General features: G+C 35.6%; 1 protein-coding gene across 1 annotated transcript in view; it reads right to left on the bottom strand.

The window, feature by feature from the left end:
* The window catches only part of SLC44A1 (solute carrier family 44 (choline transporter), member 1), a 201,468-nt gene that overhangs the window by 50,476 nt on the left and 127,546 nt on the right, over positions 1-23,446 (bottom strand). The window contains exons 4-6 of the mRNA XM_012638521.1: positions 12,021-12,114; positions 4,666-4,835; positions 2,601-2,690 (exon numbers count right to left, since the gene is read on the bottom strand). Coding sequence (XP_012493975.1) covers positions 2,601-2,690; positions 4,666-4,835; positions 12,021-12,114 — 354 coding nt within the window. The remainder of the gene's footprint in view (positions 1-2,600; positions 2,691-4,665; positions 4,836-12,020; positions 12,115-23,446) is intronic.

Below are 23,446 nucleotides of genomic sequence, written 5' to 3'. Positions count from 1 at the left end.
TATATGGAAACAGGAAAAACATAATCAATATTAAGTCTAAGGAAAGAAATAATCTCCTGGTAAGAGGAATAGAGAGTTTTTGGTCGGGTTCAGAAAGCATTGCAATTTTTTATAAGAGGGATAAGCAAGATGTCACTGGTAAGATGATATCTGAGCAGAGAATCAAAGAAAGAGAAAGGGCAATCCATGAAACTGTCTAAGGAAAGAGTGTTCCGGGAAAAGTTCTAAGATGCTGAGTTGAGACCCTGTCTAGAATGAAGGAAAGGGCCAGGAGCAGTCACTCACACCTGTAATCCTAGCACTCTGGGAGGCCGGGAGGGTTGCTTGAGGTCAGGAGTTTGAGACCAGCCTGACCAAGAATGAGACCCCCATCTCTACTAATAATAGAAAAATTAGCTGGGCATGGTGGCACATGCCTGTAGTCCCAGCTACTCAGGAGGCTAAGGTAGGAGAATCCCTTGAGCCCAGGAATTTTAGGTTGCTGTGAGCTCCGCTGACACCACGGCACTCTAGCCTGGGCAACACAGCGAAACACCGTCTTAAAAAAAAACAAACAAAAAAAATAGAATGAAGGAAAGGAGGAGACCACTGCAGCTATAGCAATAAGCAAGGGGAAAAGTGGCAGAGATGTGGGCAGAGGGGTGCCTGGGGACCAGATCGTACCATAAGCCTTGCAGGCCACAGCATGGAAATGGATGATTTGGAGTAGAGTTGTGTGTGTGTAGGTAGATAAATGCCTTGGAGATAAAAAAAATAGACGAAGGTCTAAGCACATCAAAATCCACACTCAACTAAAGAGTGAATGGGGTCAAAGTGAAATTCCATAGAATATATTGGCAAATACCAAGTATGAATTTTCCTTTTGTTGAAGATGAGTAAACGAATCAAACCAACCAGGGATCTATGGGAAATATTTCAAAGCAAGGGAAATGCTTCCATTTTGAAATTTTGCTGGTATAAGAAACTTGTTTGGAAAAATTCTTAATATCTTCATAAATGGAAGAAAATATGTTATTTATAAACAGGAATAAAAATTTCTGAGGGAAAAGGTGAAATTCAAGGAAAATAGAAAGACATAATGATGACATCAGGGAGGACACTATTCACAATAGCCACAGTAGCCACAGCAGATATTATTTATTATTAAACATTTAAATTTGTGCTAGGAACAGTGCTAATTCCCTTACAGATGTGACCTAATTTATCATCACAATACTATTAATATCTAGAATTTTAAAAATTTTTGCTGATTCTGAAATCTAATTAAATTTACCTATGATCTTTTCAACTCTGAAAACTTTTATTTCTGTATTTGATTATTATTTCTGTTCCAACAGTCTCTGTCTGTCTATCTATCTATTTATTTATTTATTTGAGATAGGATCTTGCTCTGTTGCCTGGGCTAGAGTACAGTGGCATCAACATAGCTCACTGAAACCTGAAACTCCTGGGCTCAAGTGATCCTCCCGCCTCAGCCTTCTGAGTAGCCAGAACTATAGGTGTGCACCACCACACCTGGCTAATTTTTCTATTTTTTGTAGAGACAAGGTCTTGCTGTTGCTCAGGCTGCTCCCGAACTCCTGGCCTCAAGTGATCCTCCTGCCTTGGGCTCTCAAAGTGCTAGAATTAGGCGTGAGCCACTGCGCCCAGCCTCGAACAGTCTTTTTATTCTTTTGCTATCATCTTCTAAATTACCATTTTAATTTTTTTATCATTTTCCTTTAAATACAGGAAGAGCTCTTCAAAGTTATTTCCATATCATTGATTTAGTTTTCCTCACTATCAGTTCTATACTACTTTATGGAGAAAGGACCCATAGTTCCTACTAAAACTAGTCTAGGAAAACTTAAATGTAAATATGACAACTTTTCAAGACAAAGCTAAAAAAATTTAAAAGATATGTGAAAATTAATATTTTAACTTTAATAACATGAATACAAAAGCTCATATTATTTAATAGGGGCAAAGAAGGGGAAGTGATAGAAGGGAGTAGGGGATGAAAGGAAGAAAAGTTTATGCTAAATTTAAAGGAGGTAGGGAAAAACTCAACATATACTATTTCATTTCAGCCTTTAATAATCACAGAACTCTAGATTAAAGAATTATTTTCTGAAAATGTGTAAGTTACTGACTGTAGAAGTAAAAATGTAATGTACACCATCCCAAGCAAGGTGTGAAGATAACCAAAGAAAGCATAACTCATATAGCAAAGATAGGGAAAACAAAATAAGAAAGCATAAATTTCAGGAAAACATAAACACATGTCAATAGTAAACCAAACATACCAGTTAGGATTGTAAATGGGAATAAATTCCATTATGAAAACAGTTTCATAATCAGCTTTAAAAGTTAACTGTATAATACATATACATACACATATGCATAGAAAAACAGTCTGGGCTTCAAATGTTAACAGTGGTCAAAAATGATGGGAGGGGGTTAAATATAATAAGGAAAATTTTTAAGGCAAAAATAAACACTCTTCTTTAAAAGGAAAATATAGCATATGAACAATAAAATTTTAATTTTCTTCTTTATATTTCTGTTTTCTAACATGGAAATAGTTAAGTATCATGAAAACAAGGAAATAAACAGCTTACCAAGTGAACCCAGTATGACCAGAATTGTTAGGATCCACACAAGTACTCTTGATATATACCTGATTATCACCATTAAAATCATGGATAGAACTGCAGGGAAGATAAATAGAGAACACACAGAATATTATTTGAAAACATGGGAAAATATAAAGAGAAACCCCTTCAATTGTTGTTTAATCCCAGGGAAATAATTTGTTGCTATTGACTAGTTCGTAACCACAATTTAGGTAAAAGAGCAATTTCATTTTGACTTTGCCACTTGTACCACTTAAATAGCATCACTCAAAACCAAAGGCACCTAACTGTGTGGGTTTATAAACTATGGAAAAGAATACATGCAAATGCACATGGTGACTCAAAACAGCACAAGACTGTTGTGGATTCGCCCAGGGAAGACATCAGACATGCAAACATACATGCCAGCACACAAAGTGTAGAGAATGACATGTCATGTTGGTGACAAGAAGAATTACCACACATAGACAAAGATCAGTTAAATTAGGTGCTACACTTCCTTGAGTAACCTATGCACTTCAGGATCAAATTCTCTGACAGTCAGTCAACAAGCTAGATGGCATCTTATTTCTTTCTAGTTGTTTCTCCTCTAGAACTCCGAGGGATAGACTGACCCTATGAAATAATGTCCTGAAGCCTACTGAGGCCAAAATTCCTCTGACCTCATTTCTTACTTGGGGTCAGGGGTCCTGATTGAGAAGGCCTTCCTCAAAAAGGAGCAAAGCTTAGTATGAGTAATAAAGCCAACTCCTCTACCTGCCCCAAGCTAAATCCCCACGTGCTACAATCTTGAGTAAAAACCCCAAAAAAAAGGGGGGGGGATTTAACCCTTGCATGGGAAATACACTTCTAAAATCATAATTTATAAATTTTTAAATTATCTAAAGGCCAATTCTACAAACAAATGAACAAAGGTATTTTGGGTTTATATTATATTCTTAAGCCTCAAAAGAGAATCATTTTAATTTCTAATAAAAAATGAAATTCCAATAGTTTAACAACACTGTTATTATTTTTATTTGAATTTTTAATTTCTTGTTTTAAAGTATTCAACTATTTCAGAAACCCAGTAACTTTTTTATATAAAGCTGGACTAATAGTCACATTTCTCTGGGCCATTTGCAAAGCCAAATAAATGGTTAGGACTCGTGTCTAGGTAACATTATTAAGGTACTCACTTTTGCAATAAATGTACAGGAACCAAAAACAGATGGCCTTTCAAATATCACAGAAATAGATTTTCATATGGACAGCATTATTTCAATTGAGTCAAGAACTACCTAGCAAAAAGAAAATACTCTCTAATGACAGGAAAGATGGAAATACAGCTTGTATCTTCTCAAAGACCACAATTGTTTACAGGCATAAATACTAATTGTACTTATTAATGAAATAGCTGTTTGGTTCCTACCACAGTTTACTTCTGCCAACTAAGAAGTCTTACAAATTCTGATATGGCTACATGTAGTTCTAGAATAATATAGGGAGTTTTCATCTTGAAAATAAATTTTTTATTTGATCATATTACCTACTTATTAACTAGAAAATTCAGTGGCTAACAAGTGGAGATTTCCTAATTTTTCCAGCAATACATTGACACTATGAACTGAAGCAATGAAAAGAAAATTGCATACTTCAAACGCAATCTGTCAGAAATCTATGTTCTTAGATGAGAATATGGAAGAGAATATGTAGCTTATTTTATAAGTAAATATGCCTTTTAGAATCATAACTAAAAACAGAGGGTTGTTGATTCATTAAAAGAAGCCTCCTGCTATCATATTAAAGATAGTTATAGACTTAGTAACCAACATTTGGGAAAACACCAGTTTTCACCAATGAAAGAAAAAAAAAGGGAAATGAGTTTCAGATATATATACATATTTATATGTACATATTTATAACTATATATAATCTGAAACAATTATTTTGGCTATGGGAAATTAAACATTTTACAAGTATCCCCAGTTGTATCCATATTTTGGCTAAAAGACAGAACAGTCTTTTACTGCAGTACTATGTAATAGCTAATAATGAGAAAAACGATTACCTAGTGATAACAAGCAAAGTCCCAATATAATTTCTTTGCTGGTCATTACTCCACTAATCAGCCTGTGTAAGACACTATTGTCACTGACAAAGGTGATCAGGGCCTCTGCAAACTTGGCATAGCAGGAAATGTTCACAGGAGCACAGCGATGGAAGAATGGAATAGGTGCACTGGTGACACAAGAAAAAAAAATCAGAAAAAAAATTACTCCTACTTAATATAAATGCCACATCAAACACACAAATGAAAGGTGAATATGGCTGCAATACACTCCACCCTCCACATATCGTTATGGGAGCTAAGAGCTGTGTGCTTAATGCTATGAAGATGACCGTCATGGGTAGTGATGCCAATCTTACCACAAGCCTTATCAAAGAGGGTGGAGTGCATGTTCCAACAGAAGACATTACCCTCCCCTTCTGAAAAGCAACACGCACACACACACACACGTACACACACAAAACTACCAAAAGCAAAACCAAACACTTAAACTCCTCAGCCTGCACATCTACCAATCGAGGGTCAGATGATAAAGCTTACAAACATATACTTAATTGAACTGAAAATGAATTTTTGCCATAAGCGATTTAAAAATAAAAAAGACACATGCTTTTACTTGAAATGTGCCACCATTAATAGAATGTTTCCTCTAACAGAACAGCATACAAAATCTCAGATTAATAAAGGTGTTTAGGGCGTTGAGCTTAATACCTCTCATATAAACAAAGTCATGCTGAGACGTCAACATACAGCATAATGTGAAGCTATTTAAAACAATAACCATGAGTACTAACATATGGAAATGCTTATGATGTAATAACAGAAGGGGAGAAAGTATATCTAGTGTGATGATGACATCTCTACATAAAAGATTATACATATTAATGAGAATAGAAAAAGAATATTAAAAAAATGAAAAATATCTGATTTGCGAGGGTCACAGAATTCTGGGCTATTTTCTTTTCTTTTTATATGTTAGTCTTAATCCAGGATTATCTGTGTTCAAAAAAAAAGGTAAAACAATCAATTACTTATTCATTTATATCAGGCTTATATGGACTGAAACATTTACTTGTGAAGGAACACAGCTATGTGTGAACTGTGGTGTTGAGCTGGTTTGTTATAACATGGTTTTACTTCAACATGAGAAGATGGTATACATCTAATCAATGTGAGATTTTAAACAAAGAACTATAAACATGCATGATCTGCATGGATTCTGAGAGCTATATGTACGTCCATGCATGAATACACACTTAAGTGTGCATTAAGTTAAAATTTAGCTATCACTAACATGAATCCCACATTTTCAGAATTGTTCATAGGACTATTAGTCACAGCTCTAACACATTTTCGACTAGAATGATATAAATGTTCTCCTCTTGGTTGGCACCATATTTTGGTCCAACAAGCGGATGAGGTTACAGGGTTGGGCACCAAATTCCAAAGTTTCCAATCTCAGCAAAGCAACTTTCTATAACCTGAAGCAAAGGACTATCTTTGTTTCCTTCCTCCAAAACTAGTAAGAATATTTCTTTTCAAATAAGAATATGTATGTACTATGTATCAATTTTTCTTAACTATTAGTAAATGAGCACCACTGGTGATAATAATCAATATCTTCCATGCTATTATACTTCATGGAACAATAAAATAATTTTAAAGATCTAGTCTTACCTTAGTTATGCTTCAGTAAAATGTATCAAACACACTAACATAATACATGACATGAGTGTTCATTTTTAAAAATTTGCTTTGTGTCCCTGTGTGTGTATTTGTGTATATCTCCAAAACAGCGGCAGCGAAAGTTCATGCCAAAGATTTGGCATTTTATCAGGGACTGCAGGAAGCCAGAGCGTTCTTGAGTAATGCTTGAACTGTAGGTATTCAAGTCATTGTTTTTTTGACCAAAATTGTTTCACTAATGACGTAAAAAGACACTAAATTATAGAATACTTTTAAATGAAATGGATTTAGTTAGAAATATTATGAGAATCAAAAAGGATTAACTGTAGGTTACTAAGTCAGTAGAGGCTGATTTGGGACAGAAATCTTTAAACTGACAACTCTGTTGTGACCTTACAACTGTTTCTTTTCTGATGTTGTCTAGAGACTGTTTCTGCCAAGCTAATGTCTCTGTCTAAGGACGTTTCTAACCATATTTTTAATAAAGTCTAGTTCTCTATTCTTCAAAACTACAATACTCTCTGCTCTATAATTATCTGCATCTTTTCCCTCTTTATTTATTACCCTATCGTCTCTGATATAGTGTCTAAGTCACAGGTTTGCCTGCAACCTTAAACGTAAAATATATCCACCCTGAGGAGACTTGATGCCTTTTTTCTTGTTTTCAGTACCCACCAATTTTCTTGGCCCTGTTCTCCTGTTTCCTCCCCCCTACCCAGATAACTATAAAAGCCCAAATTCTCCTAACATTGCACAGCTGCATGTCACTCCATTGCTCTTTCTCAGTCTCTCCCTCTGTTAGCTGAAAGAGTAAGTACTGTAAGTGTCTTCAGATCCTCCTCCTCCTCCTCCTCCTCCTCCTCCTCATCAAAGAGCCCACCCATAAATCAATGATTCTAAATTATACAGGAGTGGCATACTAAGCATTTTCAGTATTTTTCTGATTTTCAAATTTAGGATGAGAATAGATGATTTGAAAAGGGAATGATTGTACTCTATTTATTTAGGAGGAAATGCTGAGTAATATCTGCTCTGAACTTACTCTTTCAAGTTGTTTTTATACTGTATATTAACACTTGGCAAATTGGAGAGAGTACTTTTATAAGTATCTTTCAAAGAATTGGAGCAAAGTAACAACATCACTTTACCCTGTAATTCAATCTATGTCAGTTAAGAAAAAAAACAAAAAACAAACCTGACAGCTCTAAATTTAAAGGTATAAAATTAGCATGAGCTGATTAACTACATTGTCTAGCTGATAGTCAAAATTTGCTGTTAGTGGTAATGAATAACAGAAATAGAAGGCAAATAAAAGAGGAGATAATATATGGGCACATTATTCAAAAATAAAATTAAATACTTGCTTTAAAGTAAAAAGCACTAGATTTTGCTTGAAATCTAGACAAACTAGATTTCCCTGTTTGTCATGTTTTTCATTACTGTCCCTTAAAAATAACTCTACCACCATGGGATTTTGGTACTTGAATTATTTTCTTATCTTAAAAAATCTAAATAATTACAACATTAAAACGGCTTATTTTATATTTTAGCATTTTAATCCCATGTGACATAATAAATTTAAGATGAGATGAATTAGTTGATTTCGTACACCTCTGAGGAAAAAAAAAATACTTCTGGCTGGGTATGGTGGCTCACGCCTGTAATCCTAGCACTCTGGGAGGCCAAGGCAGGAGGATGGTTTGAGCTCAGGAGTTCAAGACCAGCCTGGGCAAGAGCGAGATCCCATCTCTACTAAAAATAGAAAAAATTAGCTGGGCGTCATAGTATGCACCTGTAGTCCCTGCTACTCGGGTGGCTGAGGCAGGAGGATCACTTAAGCCCAGGAGTTTGAGGTTGCAATGAGCTATGAGCCTGCCACTGCACTCTACCCTAGCCCGGGCAACAGAGCAAGACTCTGTCTCAAAAAACAAAACAAAACAAAAAAACCCCCAAAAAATCACTTCTGAGAACCCAGTATATATGAGATCATTTTTACTTTAGTGTCTAAGCTAAAAGATACATTTTGTGCTTCTTAATTAAGAGGATAAGCATATTCTATTTACAGTAAGTTTTTCTACCTTTAAAAGCCCATCAAATATTGAATTTTTAAGAAATCAATGTAGTTCCATTAGGAACTGATGCTGCTTCACTTATTGAAACATTAGACAATGAACACAAAATGAATTTATAATGCATCTTTTAAAGATTTTTAAAAATTAGCCATTCATAGGAAAATTGTATCTCACCTTGGCAAACATGCTGTCCGTTTGCCTTTAAGTCCAGATTACCACAATTAATGAGCTCCCTAAAGCATGATGACAATGCCTAATATTTCTTATCCATATGCCTTTATAAGAGAAGGCAGGACTTTGTATCTCACATAATTACTTTAGAACCTCAGGTTACAAATAAACAATTACACATGATTTCTAGCTAGAAGTTTCATCGAAGAAAGAATAACAATAAAATGTTCTGGCAATACACAAAAGGCAGGAAATAAATAAGTCAAGAGCCTAATGTCAACATGGAGTGGTTCTCATACATTTCTTTTTATTTCTCTCTTCTTTCACTCCTATACTCTTCCTTTAAAAAACACTAACTGTGGTATAGACACTATAAGATTCTGGATTCAAATTCTGATTTTCAACAATTAGGTGTTTGACCTTGAATAACTTACTTAACCTCTCTCACCTACCAATTAGGGGCAATATCTTTACAGGTTTTTGTGAGAGTTAAATGAGATAATCCATATGAAAGACTTAGTGTGGTGGCTGGCACACGGTAGATGATTTGTAAATGTTAATTTACCCTTGAATCCTCCATTTAAAAAATATGAATAGATAACATTTTTTTCTTGGCTATTTATTTCTCATCTCTACATTATTGTATTATTAATTCCCCAGCACTTAGTAACCTTTCTGGCATTCCAGAGGTACCCAAATAAATGATGAATAAACTGAATTTATAAAATCTGTCTCTACTATTGCTATTTTCCCTAGCTATACCTAAAAGTATTGTAAGCATATGGGCTAGCTATTCTGCATATTGCTAACATGTTTGGCATTTCGCCAACAGAGCTATAAATTTGGATAAAACTGCAACCCTTTCTAGGCATTCACTTTTAAAATTCAAAATCTCTTAGGAATGGTAACTGTCTGGCTATTACGTATCCCTAGCATTTTACTTCAAATTAGTTTACAATTGCTTTTCTCCAAAACAGGCATTGCTTTTAGCTGCAGAAGGTCCCTGGGTACCTAGGAAGGTTGGGGCAAATGGAGAAGCTCTAGAAATTGAGAGAAATGATACTTCCTAAGCCAAATGCCAAGCACAATAATGGATATTTTAAAAATATTATTTAATTCTTAAAACAATTCCATGAGAAAAGTATGACTATTCCCATTTCACACATGAGCAAACCTGGTTTACAGAGAGGTTAAGAGACTTGCTCAAGCTGACAACTAGAAAGTGGTGACATGGAATTCACACCCAGACTTATCTGCACTCAAAGTTCAGGCTCCTCTGTCCCACTAGGACGACCCTAGGAGGACAGCAAAAGAGACATAAAAGATGCTGAGGGCCACTTGCTCACCTCACAGTTTTGTCTAGTGCTGGTCTTTTGGCACTTAAAAAAAAAAGTCACCAAAAACATGGTACCTACTAGACTATGAGTTTAAGGACAGAGACTAGGGCTTACTCATCTTCGCAGACCTGGTATCTAATACTACTATGTGTGGAATGGGGTAGTGCCCCAAGTTTTTTTTATTAAAACAAATTTATTTTTACTCTCAGATCCTTTCACTTTGTTTGCCAAATACTAAATAACTCTGGTATTTACAAGGCCTGACTCCCCTCCTTCTATCAACTGTTTCTTCTCTTTTACTTTCTAACAGGCTTACTTCAGGCATAAGTGGTAAGGTACTTAGATTGTGAGGTACTAAAATAAGTAAAACACACAGCTCCTTAAACACAGCATAAATACAGCATGTAGTTTTCACGTAGTATAAGTTCAGCATTGCATCTGAGATTAGTGGGCTATTAGATGATGACCTTTGCAGAGGCCATTTCTGTCCATCTCTAAAACCCATGCCCCTAATACTTCGCTTTTGTCTTCTGGTGAATGCCCTTAGAATGCTGTGAGATACGTGTGAGTAGCCAAAACTGGAACATCCGAGATAACCAGGAAGAGGCAGTCCTCAACATGGTGGGGTCAGAGGTCAGAGGCAGGGGAGGGTGGGCAGTAGGAGCTGAGCCACCCCCACCTCCACAGCATCCACATTACACAGGAGCAGAGACCTCCCTCTGACACCCAGGCTTTCTGGCTATCCTTTCATTATGTTTTAATGTTTTAATACAGGGCCATCGGAATGACCCTATATTAAAAGTATGTATTTAAAATAGACATTGCCAGTTGGGTAGATAAGGGTATAAAGCTTTTCTTGTTTGCATATTGGTACGTTCTCTCCAACGACTCTATTCAGAGGACCTCCTTTCCTTTACTGCCGCAGCCTTGCTAATATTTTCAATTTTCATGAATGTCATCTCCTTACCTGCTGGTCTAAGGCCATAATTTGTAGGTCTCTCTTACTGAGTATCTTTTAAAATAGTTCCTTTATTTTTATGTCTATAGGCTGTAAATTTTGATTTTCAATAGCAACTTGACAAGACTAAAAGAGCTGGAAATCCATTCAACTGATATTATATCCTTTTTCTACTTCTCAACAGAAAATTTCAAATTCAAGTTAATAAAGCACAAGTTATACCTGTAAGTAATCCAAAAGAGAGTAGACATGAGTCTCAAAAACTTTTATCCAATAGCTCACTGTAATATACTGAGATACAATAAAAGTGGTTTTGAGTCAGTTTTTCTGGACAAGTTGACTCAGAACACACAGCAATATACCCTAAGGTTCTCAGGATCAGAACACTGCTCCAAAGTATGGATGTGTTTGTGTACACATATACACAGACATAGATATACATACCTAATTCTGAGGATATAGTCTATCATACCTGAGAATTTATCTCCTTTTTAAAAAAATCTATTCATAATTTTAAAATGTACTTTACTTATAACTACTGTGAGACCCTTCCAAAGAACATTTCTTGTTTTATCTTTGTATTCACTGCACACAGTAGATACTTAATAATAAATGTCTATTGAATAAGCCCTTGAATAAGATATGGCAAACAACCTAATACAAAGAATGTACCTAAAAAGTATAACCGGAAACAAACTATGGAATAATCACTGGCATACCTTTTAAATTTACAAAGTAAATTAAAAAATAATCCCAGAGAGTATTAGTAGGATCAATTTCAAAGAATCTTTGGATACTGTGAGACCTGGTTTCTAAGTCTGTTGCAAGTTATAATGATTCAGCAATTTTGTGTTCTTAAAAATTATGGCATGAAAATAAAAACAAAAAAAGTAAGCCACTAAAGAAATTTAAAATATCTGAGAACAAGAAAAGTTGTTTATGTGGTTTTGTTTTAAAATATGAAATAAATGTTGTAATTTCTAGTGCTACTTCTAAAATTGTGTTATAAAAGTATTGGACCTGGGCAGCTGGTATCATCAAGTGACTATTTTTTCAGAATAACATATATAATTTAAAATTTACCTACAAAAACAAGAATCACAAGTTTAACAACTTTGCAATAAAATTTACCTCGCTGGAACTGGTAGTTTGGGGCAAAGAACAGAAGATTTTGAAGATGTAGTGTATTCAGAAGGCTTTAGGTTGTAGCTACATAGTGCTGAACCTGTTGGGAAAAAAAGTCATATGTCAGCTGGCAGAACAGAGTCTAAACAAACTCTCTTACTGCTTCACTTTAATTTTATATTATTCAACATATACAACTTTCAAACATTATAAAATTCATGAGAATCTGATTTGATCTATATTATCAGTTTTAATCATTTAAAACTGATTCTTCTCTGAAATTACTGATAATGTAATTCATATACAAATTTTAATTAATATTAAAGGTAATAAAAATAAGAACTAGAACTACCTTTATTGACAGGTTCTATGCAAGATGACATATATGTATTACATCATTTACTATAACTCTATAAGGCAGGTATTATTAAGCCTACTTTAGAGAGGTAGAAATAGAGGCTAAGAGCTAATAAGACAAATAACTTGTCCAAGAACACAGCTAATAAGTAATAGTGCTGGGATTAAATACCACATCTTTTTGACTATAAAGCCTGGGCTCAACTACACATTCTATCTCTTTTCTATGCTCTCCATTACTAAATATTTAAAATTACTGCACAGAGCATATATGCATGCAGATAATACATTACTTTCTTCTTATTTAAAAAGCAGAAAACATTCCTAACTATAAATAAACTGAACAAATTGGTAAATTGATAAAAGTGAATCCTAGTTTTCAGAGAGTTTGAAATACCTTAAATTCAACCTCAGTTATGCAAAGAACTATCTATTTTTCTGACTATATAGCTAACACACTGATTATTTCTATTATTATTTCTAAATAATATAGAAAATTAAGATGGGTACAGTCCATCAGATTCAATATAAGTCTTATCTTACTGATCCCTGATTTTGTGATGCAGCAGACAGAATACTGGAAGGTTCATTGTACAACAGGTATCGTTAAGTGGGGGACCTAGGCTCCAGTTCTAATTCTGCCAAAGACTCACTGCATTATATCACATAAACTGCTTATATTTGATTAATTGAAGTGTCCACCAGATTACTAATTTGGTCAAATACTTTATTATTAAATACAAACAGAATAGCTTTGCATTTGTATTATAGTGATAACAGAATGCTACATTGTACCACCATGAAAAAAGCTTAAAATATAGTGTGATGCAAAAACAGCAGATTTCAACACAGAATTAATTACGGAAAAGGCATGTGAGCATATGAGAAGGAACTGGAAGGGAACACAAAAAATGAACACAGCTTGATTTGTTGGGACAACAAAATTGGGGGTGAATTTATTTCATTTATATCTTGTCCTATCAATCAAAATAATTTTTAGAAAGCCACAAACCACCATTTAATTCAGCAATGCCACCCCAAACCAGCAAAACACCTGCTAAGTGTTTAAATATGTAAGCCATATAATAGTATACTTACATAAATACATGTAGCATATATTTTATATAAAGATAATCTAAGCAATTTGACAATGCAAAATGAGATTCTTAAAAGTTTAAAAGAGATTCTTAAAAGTTACATAGCATTGTTCTTTAAGCTTTTTCAGCTTAAGGTAGACTCAACAAGAGACTAAGTTTTAAAAATTGTTTTTGGCTATTCTTTTCCCTTTTTTTTGGTAGAGACAAGGTTTCACTATGTTGCTCAGGCTGGTCTCGCACTAGTGGCCTCAAGCGATTCTCCTGCCTCAGCCTCCCAAAGTGCCAGGATTACAGGCATGAGCCACTGCGCCCGGCCTTTTTCCATATTAATGACAATTTTTTTAAAACAGTGAAGCATGAATATTAAATACTTAACTCTTCTAAAAGTATTGTCTTTCATGTTTAAGGATAATGCCACTAGATGCCATTTATAGCAATTTTGGAGAAAACAGGACAGCAACGGCTAGCACATATTTTAGCTTAGTCCTGAAATAGCTAAGAGTCCTAGTATAGAATTGCTTATGAAAAAATAGCAACTGTGCCAATAACTGCAGAGCACCCAATGTGATCATCAACTTCCTGATCTGAATTGTGAACTTACTTCTTTCAGAGTCCAAGATAGAATTGATTTGCACAATATAAAAGGCCCTAACTAAAGCACTTTGTGTCGGTGCTGCCAAACATACCGCTTCATCTGAATTTGGTGAACATAATCTCCATCCCCACCCTTTCTTCATTTAAAAAAGGAGGTCAGCAGGTGCAACAGAGTTCAATTTTATAAATACTTTCCCAGGATAATACTCAATGAAAGGATAATAGCCTTATCTCTGATGGTATTCTGGGACACAGGCCAGTACTAAATAGATCCTGTACTACATAGATTAAAGGAAAAAGATCTTTATAATGTGTTAGTAGTAACAATCATAAGAAACCTTATACTGTTCCCTGCTCAAAGGCTGATGAACAGAGGAGCCTCAATGAACAACATTCAAATAATGCAATAACAGCAAACATTTTTAAATTGTTTTTCTTTTCATGTTTATTAGCTAATGCATTTTCAGTGAACATTTTAAAGGTAGTAGCTGTTTTATTTTTTTACAGTGAAATTATAAACAATGCTTAGCACAAAAGGTTTGGACAGAAACAATAAGACAAAGTTTTCCTTCTAATGTAAATGCAGGTAAAAACCACACATGAGTGATGAAAAGTAGAAAACTAAAAACAAAAGCTTATCTAAAGCACACCAGAGGCAATCCATGCAACTCAGCTGATGTTATTCAAAGGCTATCAGAATGAGTAATCTTAGGAACCTAACCTGGGTATATAAACATTTATCATGGTAAACGGTTGCTGTGGCCCCCAGAATATTTAACTACTACAATTTTTCAAATGCCTTATAATATTCAATTATTTATTCTTTAGCTCAATATCAGTTATGTCAACTCCCCTAAGAAGTACGTTTCCATCACCATATTCCAAACATTACAGACGAAAAAAATAAGTAATACTTCCAAGGCCTTATAAGCAATCACTGGCGTATTTACAAACAGAGTTCTTTACTCCTAAGCCACAATGCTTCTTTTGTGTCATTCCTAATAATCATAATTGGACAAGTATTCAATAAGCTACTGGACAAAAAAAAAAACACACGTTCTATAGACATCTCAAAAACAACATGTTTGGAGAAAAATTATTCCCATCACACACTTCCCTTCTATATATTTTCTATCCCGGTTAATGGTTCCACCATCCATGAAACATCCAAGTCAACCTCTGTCTTGTTTATCTACCGTCTCCCTATACCATTCAAGATACCAAGTCCTGACAATCAGACCTTCCTATGTCATCTCAGGCCTTCATGATCGCCTACCGTCGGCTAGCATCAAAATACTCTCTTAAAGGGTTTCTCATCTCCATCCTGCACATAACCATCACAGTGGTCTTTGTAAAATGCAGATTAGTCATATTATACCCTTATCCTCAGGATAAAGTCCAAACTCCTCGGATTCAAGGCCCTCCTAAAGCAAGATTCTACCTAAAACCCCAGGCTCATTTCAGCATAGCAAACTACTTACGATCAATTCTTGCTGTTGTTTTTTTCACATGCTCTTCCCTCTGCTTGTATTGTCCCTTCGTGACTAGCATCTGAGTGAGTGTGAAAGTTGGAGCAAAATTTTTGCAGACTACTCAGATTTCACCTCCTCTGTCAAGCCTTCTCTGACCCATCCGACAAGGCTATTTATTACTTAGCTCATTATAAAACATAGTATTTTTTATTATTTTGCAATTTTTTTGTTTATATATTATTTCTATTTTTAGAATATGAGCTCTTTGAAAAGTAGGACCTTATGCTTTCAAAATATCTGGAGCCCCCACAGATGGCATCCAAAAGCCTTCTGTTGAATAAAAACAACATCCTGAGTGGGGAAAAAAATGAACTTTTTAATCTCTTATATTTTGGTGTTACATGATACTATATACACAATATTCTTATGCTTTTCACCACTCATTACAAAGTATATTATACTGTGTAAACAGGGTTTCTCAACCTTGGTATTATAACATTACGTGTTGGATAATTCTTTGTCTTAGGGGATTTCCTATGCATTACAGGATGTTTAGCTACATCCCTGGCCTCTGTCCACTAGATTCTAGTAGCCTCCCCTAAGCCCTCACCCAGTGTGATGTGACAACCAAAAAGTTTCCAGGCATTGCCAAATGTCCTTGTGAGGAAAAAACACCCTTAGTTGTGAAACAATGGTTTAAAACACTACATTATTTAAAATAAAGATACAAAACGAAGAGTTGATATGTTTGGGGATAACATTTCTTGTTTTAAATTTTGTTTATCATCACAGTGATAGTTGTATAATGCATTCAAATTAAGGGAAAAAAGATTCCTTAAAACATTTTTGAGAAATTTGCAGTTAATAAATAAGAAAATCTCTCAAAGTAGAACAGTTTTCATTATGAAAGACAAATTTCACTGTCCTGTGAAGTCCAATGCATTTAGCCTCTTTTTCTCTAATTAGGAAACCACTTTACATGCTGGAAGAATGGAAGACAACTTTCCAATTTCCGATTTTAATTTCTAGTAACCTATTAAAAATATGGACGTATTTGCAATTCCCAAGAAGCACCCACCTACAGAAATTAGCCAGCTGGGGTATAGCATCACTTGCCAACCACTGTTGGCACATACTAAGTGAATTAATTTTGAACATGTATGGGCAAGACTTCTACTAGGTGTGGTAGAGGCAAGGAAAAGTTTGGTTCTCTATTATCCTGCAACCTCCTTAAATGAGGAGACTGTACTTTATCTTTGTATCTCTGGTGCACACTTCATGGGGACAAAGTAATTGTTGAATGAAGGAATTAGTTTAAACCGCATTATCAAATGTAAGGATTTTTTTCTCCCTTTTAAACAACCAAGCATTCTTGCAGGTCTCTGACTTGGAGGCAATCAATTCAGTTGCTAGAGTTGATCATTTCATTCATTTATAAATTATATCAAGCCCAATCTTTTGATTCATTGTGCCAAAAAGAATCCATACTAACTCTGTGGTTTAAGGTATATTAATACTCATTGGTAAGAAAGAGAGTAATATACTGGCCATCTATTGATACTGACTCTAAGCCTAGCAACCAGATAATGATAATCAAAAGGCTTATTAGTATTCACAAATAGCATTTTGATTGGATCACATAATCTGTCAAAGTTTTTAATGACGAAACAATGGTCATTAAGAAGCACCAAGCTGTATGGCTCTAGTCAAAATGTGAACATCATCCAAATGGCAGGTCATAATGCTCTCAGAATTTCTATAAAATATGGTACATTGAAGAAGCACTCTTCAATGAAAGTACTTTTTCCACCTGCTATAAACAGGATACAAACAAAAGGAAAATAAATTTCTATCAGAGTTTACTAGTATGTTAGGTAAGACAAAATAATATATTATTAAAATAGCTTGATAAGAGTAATGGAAAAGATAATAAAAATCCCATGCAAACTATTAGCACCAACTGAGAACCTACAGTCAGCCCCTAATTCACTTATAGGTTATACTCATTTTTACTTATTTTTTTATTTGTTATGTTTTTTAGAGAAGGAGTCTTGCTTGGTATGTTGCCCAGGCTGGCCTCAAACTCCTGGGCTCAAGGGATCCCGAGTAGCTGGGACTACAGGCAAGCGCCACCGTACCTGGCAGGTTATGCTCATTTCTGAACTGCTATTTAAAATTTAGACAGCAGGTGCAAAAACAAAGTGATATGCAAAGCATCTGGCACAGTGCATGGCACACAATAGGTACCAATAAGTGGTAGGCTGAAACAAAACCCAGGGCTTAAGTATGGCTTACCTACTTAGATTCAGATGCCCATGCTGAACAATGGGGACAGTGAAGTGAAGTGAAGGGTGGTATGGACCAGAGACGCTGGGACAGAATTAGAGAGAGGAAAGAAAAAGGAGAACTGTCTGAGCAGGTACTGTTTTCCCCTTCCCTTTCTCACGTGTCACGGTGTGGCTGGTCTGAGATAAAAATCTCCCATAAAGCCCACCTTAGCTTCAGAAGGAGGGGAATTCTCCCCTCTACCCCTCCACAACGTGCTGTGCTTCCCCACCTTATGTATCCCCACGAGGGACACATTTACATTCCAAGACCCCCAGTGGATGCCTGAAACTGCAGAGGGTACTGAATCCTATATACACTGTGCCTTTTTGATCTGGTAACTGAGAGGGATACTAAGTGACTCATCATGAAAATTGACGGGGCTGCTAAGTGACTAGCGAGCAGGTTGCGTATACAGTGTGGATACGCTGGACAAAGGGACGATTCACAACCAGGAGGGATGAGGCAGGACAGTGTGAGATGTCATCATGCTATTCAGCACAGCACACAATTTGAAACTTATGAATTGTTCATTTCTGGAATTTTCCATTAAGTATTTTTAGACTGTGGTTGAACACGAGAAACCAACACCCAAAGTGAAATTGTGGATGGGGGGGGGACTACTGTATGTGTTATTTGAGTTTTCAAAAAAAATGATAATGAAGGAGGAAAGAAACCTGTTCATCAGGAACTGGAGGGAAGGAAAGTGAAAGTAAGATGCAATTCGTGCCCTGCTGAAAATAAGAACTCAGATGGGAGCTCTCACCAAATGGTTTCAATTTTCTCTGTAGGGCATAAGTTTAGGAAAGAGGACCAACAAGAGGGCTTAAGAGAAGAAAAGATATGGATAATCACTTGGAGAGTATGTGTAAGAGGGAATGAATGAATAAAATGAATTATTTAGAGATGAATAAAAAGAACTGATTTCACAGAAAGTCTGGTTAGATTGAAGCTAAACAATTTACCTGCTGGTGGCAACTCCCACGGATTCAGAATTGAGGATAAAGCGTATTGAGAGAATGAGAAATTATTAAGTGGCAATAGTAAGGAATAGGGAAATCTAGTCCATTGTTTTTTCCAGAAACGTTTATGGATATCTACTATGTGAGTGCCTATATTAGGGCCCGGATATTCAGAGATAAATAGAGCATGATCCTGCCCCTAGGAAATTCATGCACTATTGCAATAAGATGATAAACAAAGAACTGAAAGAAGTCTGATATTGAGTCCTTATGGTATTTGGCAACTTTAATTTTTTAAAGGCGCTTTTTAAATTGTTTTATTCTCTAGCATCACATATTTATGATATTTATATCATACATGAATTATGAGCTGTAATAATACAGTACACATTTGTATACCTACCACCCAACTCGTGTACTAGAACTCGTACTTTTATATTCACCTAAATTCTTTTGCCTGCCTTTCAAAGCTCTTTGTAATAAGGCAGCATCTCCATATAACCAATCTAATTTCCAGCTATTTCATCCAAACTCTCTATTCTAGGCAGACATACTTGACGGGGCATTCCACAGACCCCATGTGTCCAAGAAAATAACTCTTCTTTCTTGTCTAAAAGAAATAAAGATTAGAGGAAATAGTTTATTTGCCTAATAAATGCATTTCTTACAACCACCACTACAAGAACAAAGAGCTTCCTCTTATAAACATTTTAAATAATTTCTGAAGATAAAAAAAGTTCACGTGAATGGACTGCTGTAAGAGCTAAAAAGTACTTTCAAATGTTGTCATGGAAACTTAAAATTCTTTGAAAAGGATTTATATTATCTTTTCATTCTGGTAAGAAACATGTTATTTTACTCTGCATTTTAAAAATAAGGTTTAGAATTAGCATTTAAAATGTTACTACCTCAAACAGGATGCTTCTGTCTCATGAACTTTAAAAAAAATTATGATAAAATACACATAACATAAAATTTACCATCTTAATCATCTGTAAATATACAGTTCAGTGACATTAAGTACATTCACACTGTTGTGCAAGAATCACCACCATCCACCTCCAGAACTCTCTTCCCCTTGCAAAACTGAAACTCTCTACCCATTAATCAGGAACTCCCTATCCCCCTCCTTCCCACGAACCCTGGCAACCACCATTCCATTTTCTATCTGTATGAATTTGACTACTCTAGGGTGAAATCATATAGTACTAGTCCTTTTGTGACTGGCTTGTTTGACTTCACATCATGTCCTCAAGGTTCATCCATGTTGTAGCATGTGTCTGAATTTCCTTCCCTGTTTTTTTACTGTGGTAAAAACACATTAACATATAATCTACTATTTTAACCATTTTTAAGTGTGCAGTATAGTAGTGTTAACAATATGCACATTGTTGTACAACAGATATCTAGAACTTTTGCATCTTGTAAATCTGAAACTCTGTAGTCACTGAACGGCAACTCCCTTTTTTCCCCTCCTCCAGCCCCTGGCAACCACAATTCTACTTTTTGTTTTTAAGAGTCTGACTACTTTACATATTTCATGTAAGTGGAATCATGCAATATTTTTCTTTTTGTGGCTGACTTAATTGACTTAGCATAGTGCCCTCAAGTTTAATCTATCTTGTAGCATATAACAGGATTTCCTTCTTTGTTAAGGCTGAATAATATTCCATTGTATGTATATACCACATTTTCTTTATCCATTCATCTGTCCACGGACATTTAGGTTGCTTTTGCCTCTTGGCTATTGTGAATAATGCTACAATGAACATGGTTGTGCAAATATTCTTTGAAACACCATTTTCAATTCTTTTGGATATATACCCAGGAGTGGGATTGCTATATCATATGCTAATTCTATTTTTAATTTTTTGAGAAACTTCCACACTTTTAAATAGCAGCTGCACCATTTCAGCAGTGCACAGGGTTCCAGTTTCTCCACATTCTCACCAACACTTGTGATTTTCTGTTTTTTTTTAATAGTAGTTCTTCATGCAGTTTGGATATTAAACCCTTATTAGAAATATGATTTGCAAATATTTTCTCCCATTCCATGGGTTGATTTTCACTCTCTTGATTTTGTCCTTTGATGCACAGAAGTTTTCAATTTTCATGTAATCCAATTATCTATTTTTTCCTTTTGGTGCCATTTGGTACCATCTAAGAAATTACTGCCAAATCCAATGCCATGGAGCTTTACCCTATGTTTTCTTCTAAGAGTTAAGCTCTTACATTTAGGCTCTTCTATGTATTTGTAACTATCCCCTTCTACAGATCTGAAAATTTCCCACTTAAGCCTGAATTATGTCTTAAAGATATTCCTGTCTGAAATGAATGATTGAGATCTTTATCTCTGAGATCAAAGGGGCTGCGTATTTTCTAACAGAAATGTTAACTGTAACAACATATGGACATAGATACCAATAAAAATTATTTGCTCCTTTGAATCAACTTGCTCCTCAAATGACAGAAGAGATAACTTAAAAAGACAAAAGGCGGAAAATAATACAAAAAGCAGAGAAAGAATTCTCTCAGTGGTAAGGGTAATATTGGAATTAAATCTTACCAGGTCCAGTTTTAAGTCACCAATCCAAAGAACAACATAGATTCTTTTGATAAATTCAGAAATTTCAACTTAGGGTTGCTACTAAAATAAGGTATTTAGTTCTCTATATCAAAAGCTCCTTCTCTAATATAATTTTAGTTTTTCTATTTGCCTCTTAAAAGTATCATCTTCTCCATCTTCCATCGTGTGCTTCCTGATGCTGTCATTATTTTTTTTTTATGCCTAACTTATCGGCTTATTTTACATACAGCTGGCTCAAAAGCCTAAGGGTGCCTTTGTAGCTAGGCACCAATTTAAGAAGTCTGTTTTCTGAAATAATGTTTATTCATTAATACTTTTTGAACATCTACTTTGTGCAAGACACTGTGGGAAACACAAAGCTGCAACACCCACCAGGAGGGTCTTTTTACCTAGGATACTGGCCTGGAAACAAAGCATGCCAACATGGGGCATTTCTCTTCCAGGGATCAGCATAGCAGACTACACAGCTGACAAGGACCTGGCTCTCTTCTGGCCCTCCAGATGACCGTTCCGGTTCAAGGGACCAAGCCTCACATCCAGTAGGTTTGAGAGGACATGTCGGAAGACAGTCAAGGCTAGATTATAGCTTCGAATGACAGTATAAGACATATAGACTTTTATTTTTTACCAGTGATGATTTCTGAGCAAAGGATTAACAGTCATTAAAGCTCTAGGAATATTAATATGGAATCAGTATGTAGAGAGCTAAAAGTAGAGACTGAAGGCAGAAAGACTATTATATTCCATTGGTGGAATAATAATATTATTAATAATAATAATGATAACAGCAGCAGCAAATACTTCTCTTAGTAACTTACTATTTGCCAGATATTATTCTGAGCACTTTTCATGTATTAACTCTACATAACAATCCTATGGGATTGTACCTATGTTAGGTACAACTATGACCCTATTTCATAGACGGGGAAATTGAAGCAAGGAGAAGTCAGGTAACTTGCCAAGGGTCTCACAGCCATTAAGTGGTAGGAGCAACATTTGAACGCAAACGATCTGACTCCAGAGCCTAAACTCTTAACTACTCAACTACACTACCTGTCCAAGTATGCTGTGTGTACTCACATTATCTAAGATTCTGGAAAAACCCTTGAGGAATAAATCACTCCTCCCTAAGAAACCCGACAGTAATAAGGCTGATAGTTCTATGTGGCATAGCAAGTCAACACATGGGGACATCATCTGGAAGTAGAAAATCAGATATTGAGGAACAGTCGGCACCTCTTTATTCAATGTCTACCCCATGTCCAGTATTCTTCATGCGTCATCTCATTTAATCCTAATAACAATCTATGAGAGAGGTATTATTTTTAATACACATTTTTCCCAGATAAGGAAACCTAGGCTCAGAGAAGCTGTATCTTTTGCCCTTCATTACAGATCCAGTCAGTGACAAAGTCAGCACTGGAATCCGGACCCAAATCAATCCCATGTTCTTTCCACTATCTTATGCTGAGGGCCTGGAACAGTGGGGCAGGAATACCACCATCCTGGAAGTGGCAGTCCTCCTGCCCTCACAAGGCTAGCTCACCCGTCCGGAAGACTCTGGAGTCTGGAAGACTCTGGAGCCACGCTGGTGTGTGCACAGCAATGGCCCCAGGCTGTTGGTCTACCTAGCTAGAAGTTATACCAGTGGATACTTGAGTCAGCCCTTGTTCCAAAGAACCATAACTAGCCTATGGACTTGGACAGGACTGAGGTAGCTCTGAGGATTCCTCCACATAAAATACAAACATGAAACCCCAAGGAAGTTCAAAAACATGGGCTTGAAGGGCCATGTGTATGGGGTCTTCCACAAAGAATGGTTTAAAAACAAAAATTCTCTGAAGAGAAATGAGGCAAGCCATGTGGACCTGAGGATGGTACCTGGAGATAAGAAACCCAAGGAGAAAACGCTAGGTTTCAAGAAACTGACTATGTTGGTTTTCTCAGCTAATTCCCATATATTTATCTTCAAAATTATTCTTAGAAAAATAGCTATGATATAATGTTAAATTAAAAAAGCAGAACACAAGATTATATG

Source organism: Propithecus coquereli, unplaced genomic scaffold, assembly GCF_000956105.1.
Source record: "Propithecus coquereli isolate 6110/MARCELLA unplaced genomic scaffold, Pcoq_1.0 Scaffold130, whole genome shotgun sequence".
NCBI classification, from domain to species: Eukaryota; Metazoa; Chordata; class Mammalia; order Primates; family Indriidae; genus Propithecus; species Propithecus coquereli.
Note: the sequence above shows the minus strand (reverse complement) of the source record. Positions and strands in the feature narration are given on the sequence as shown.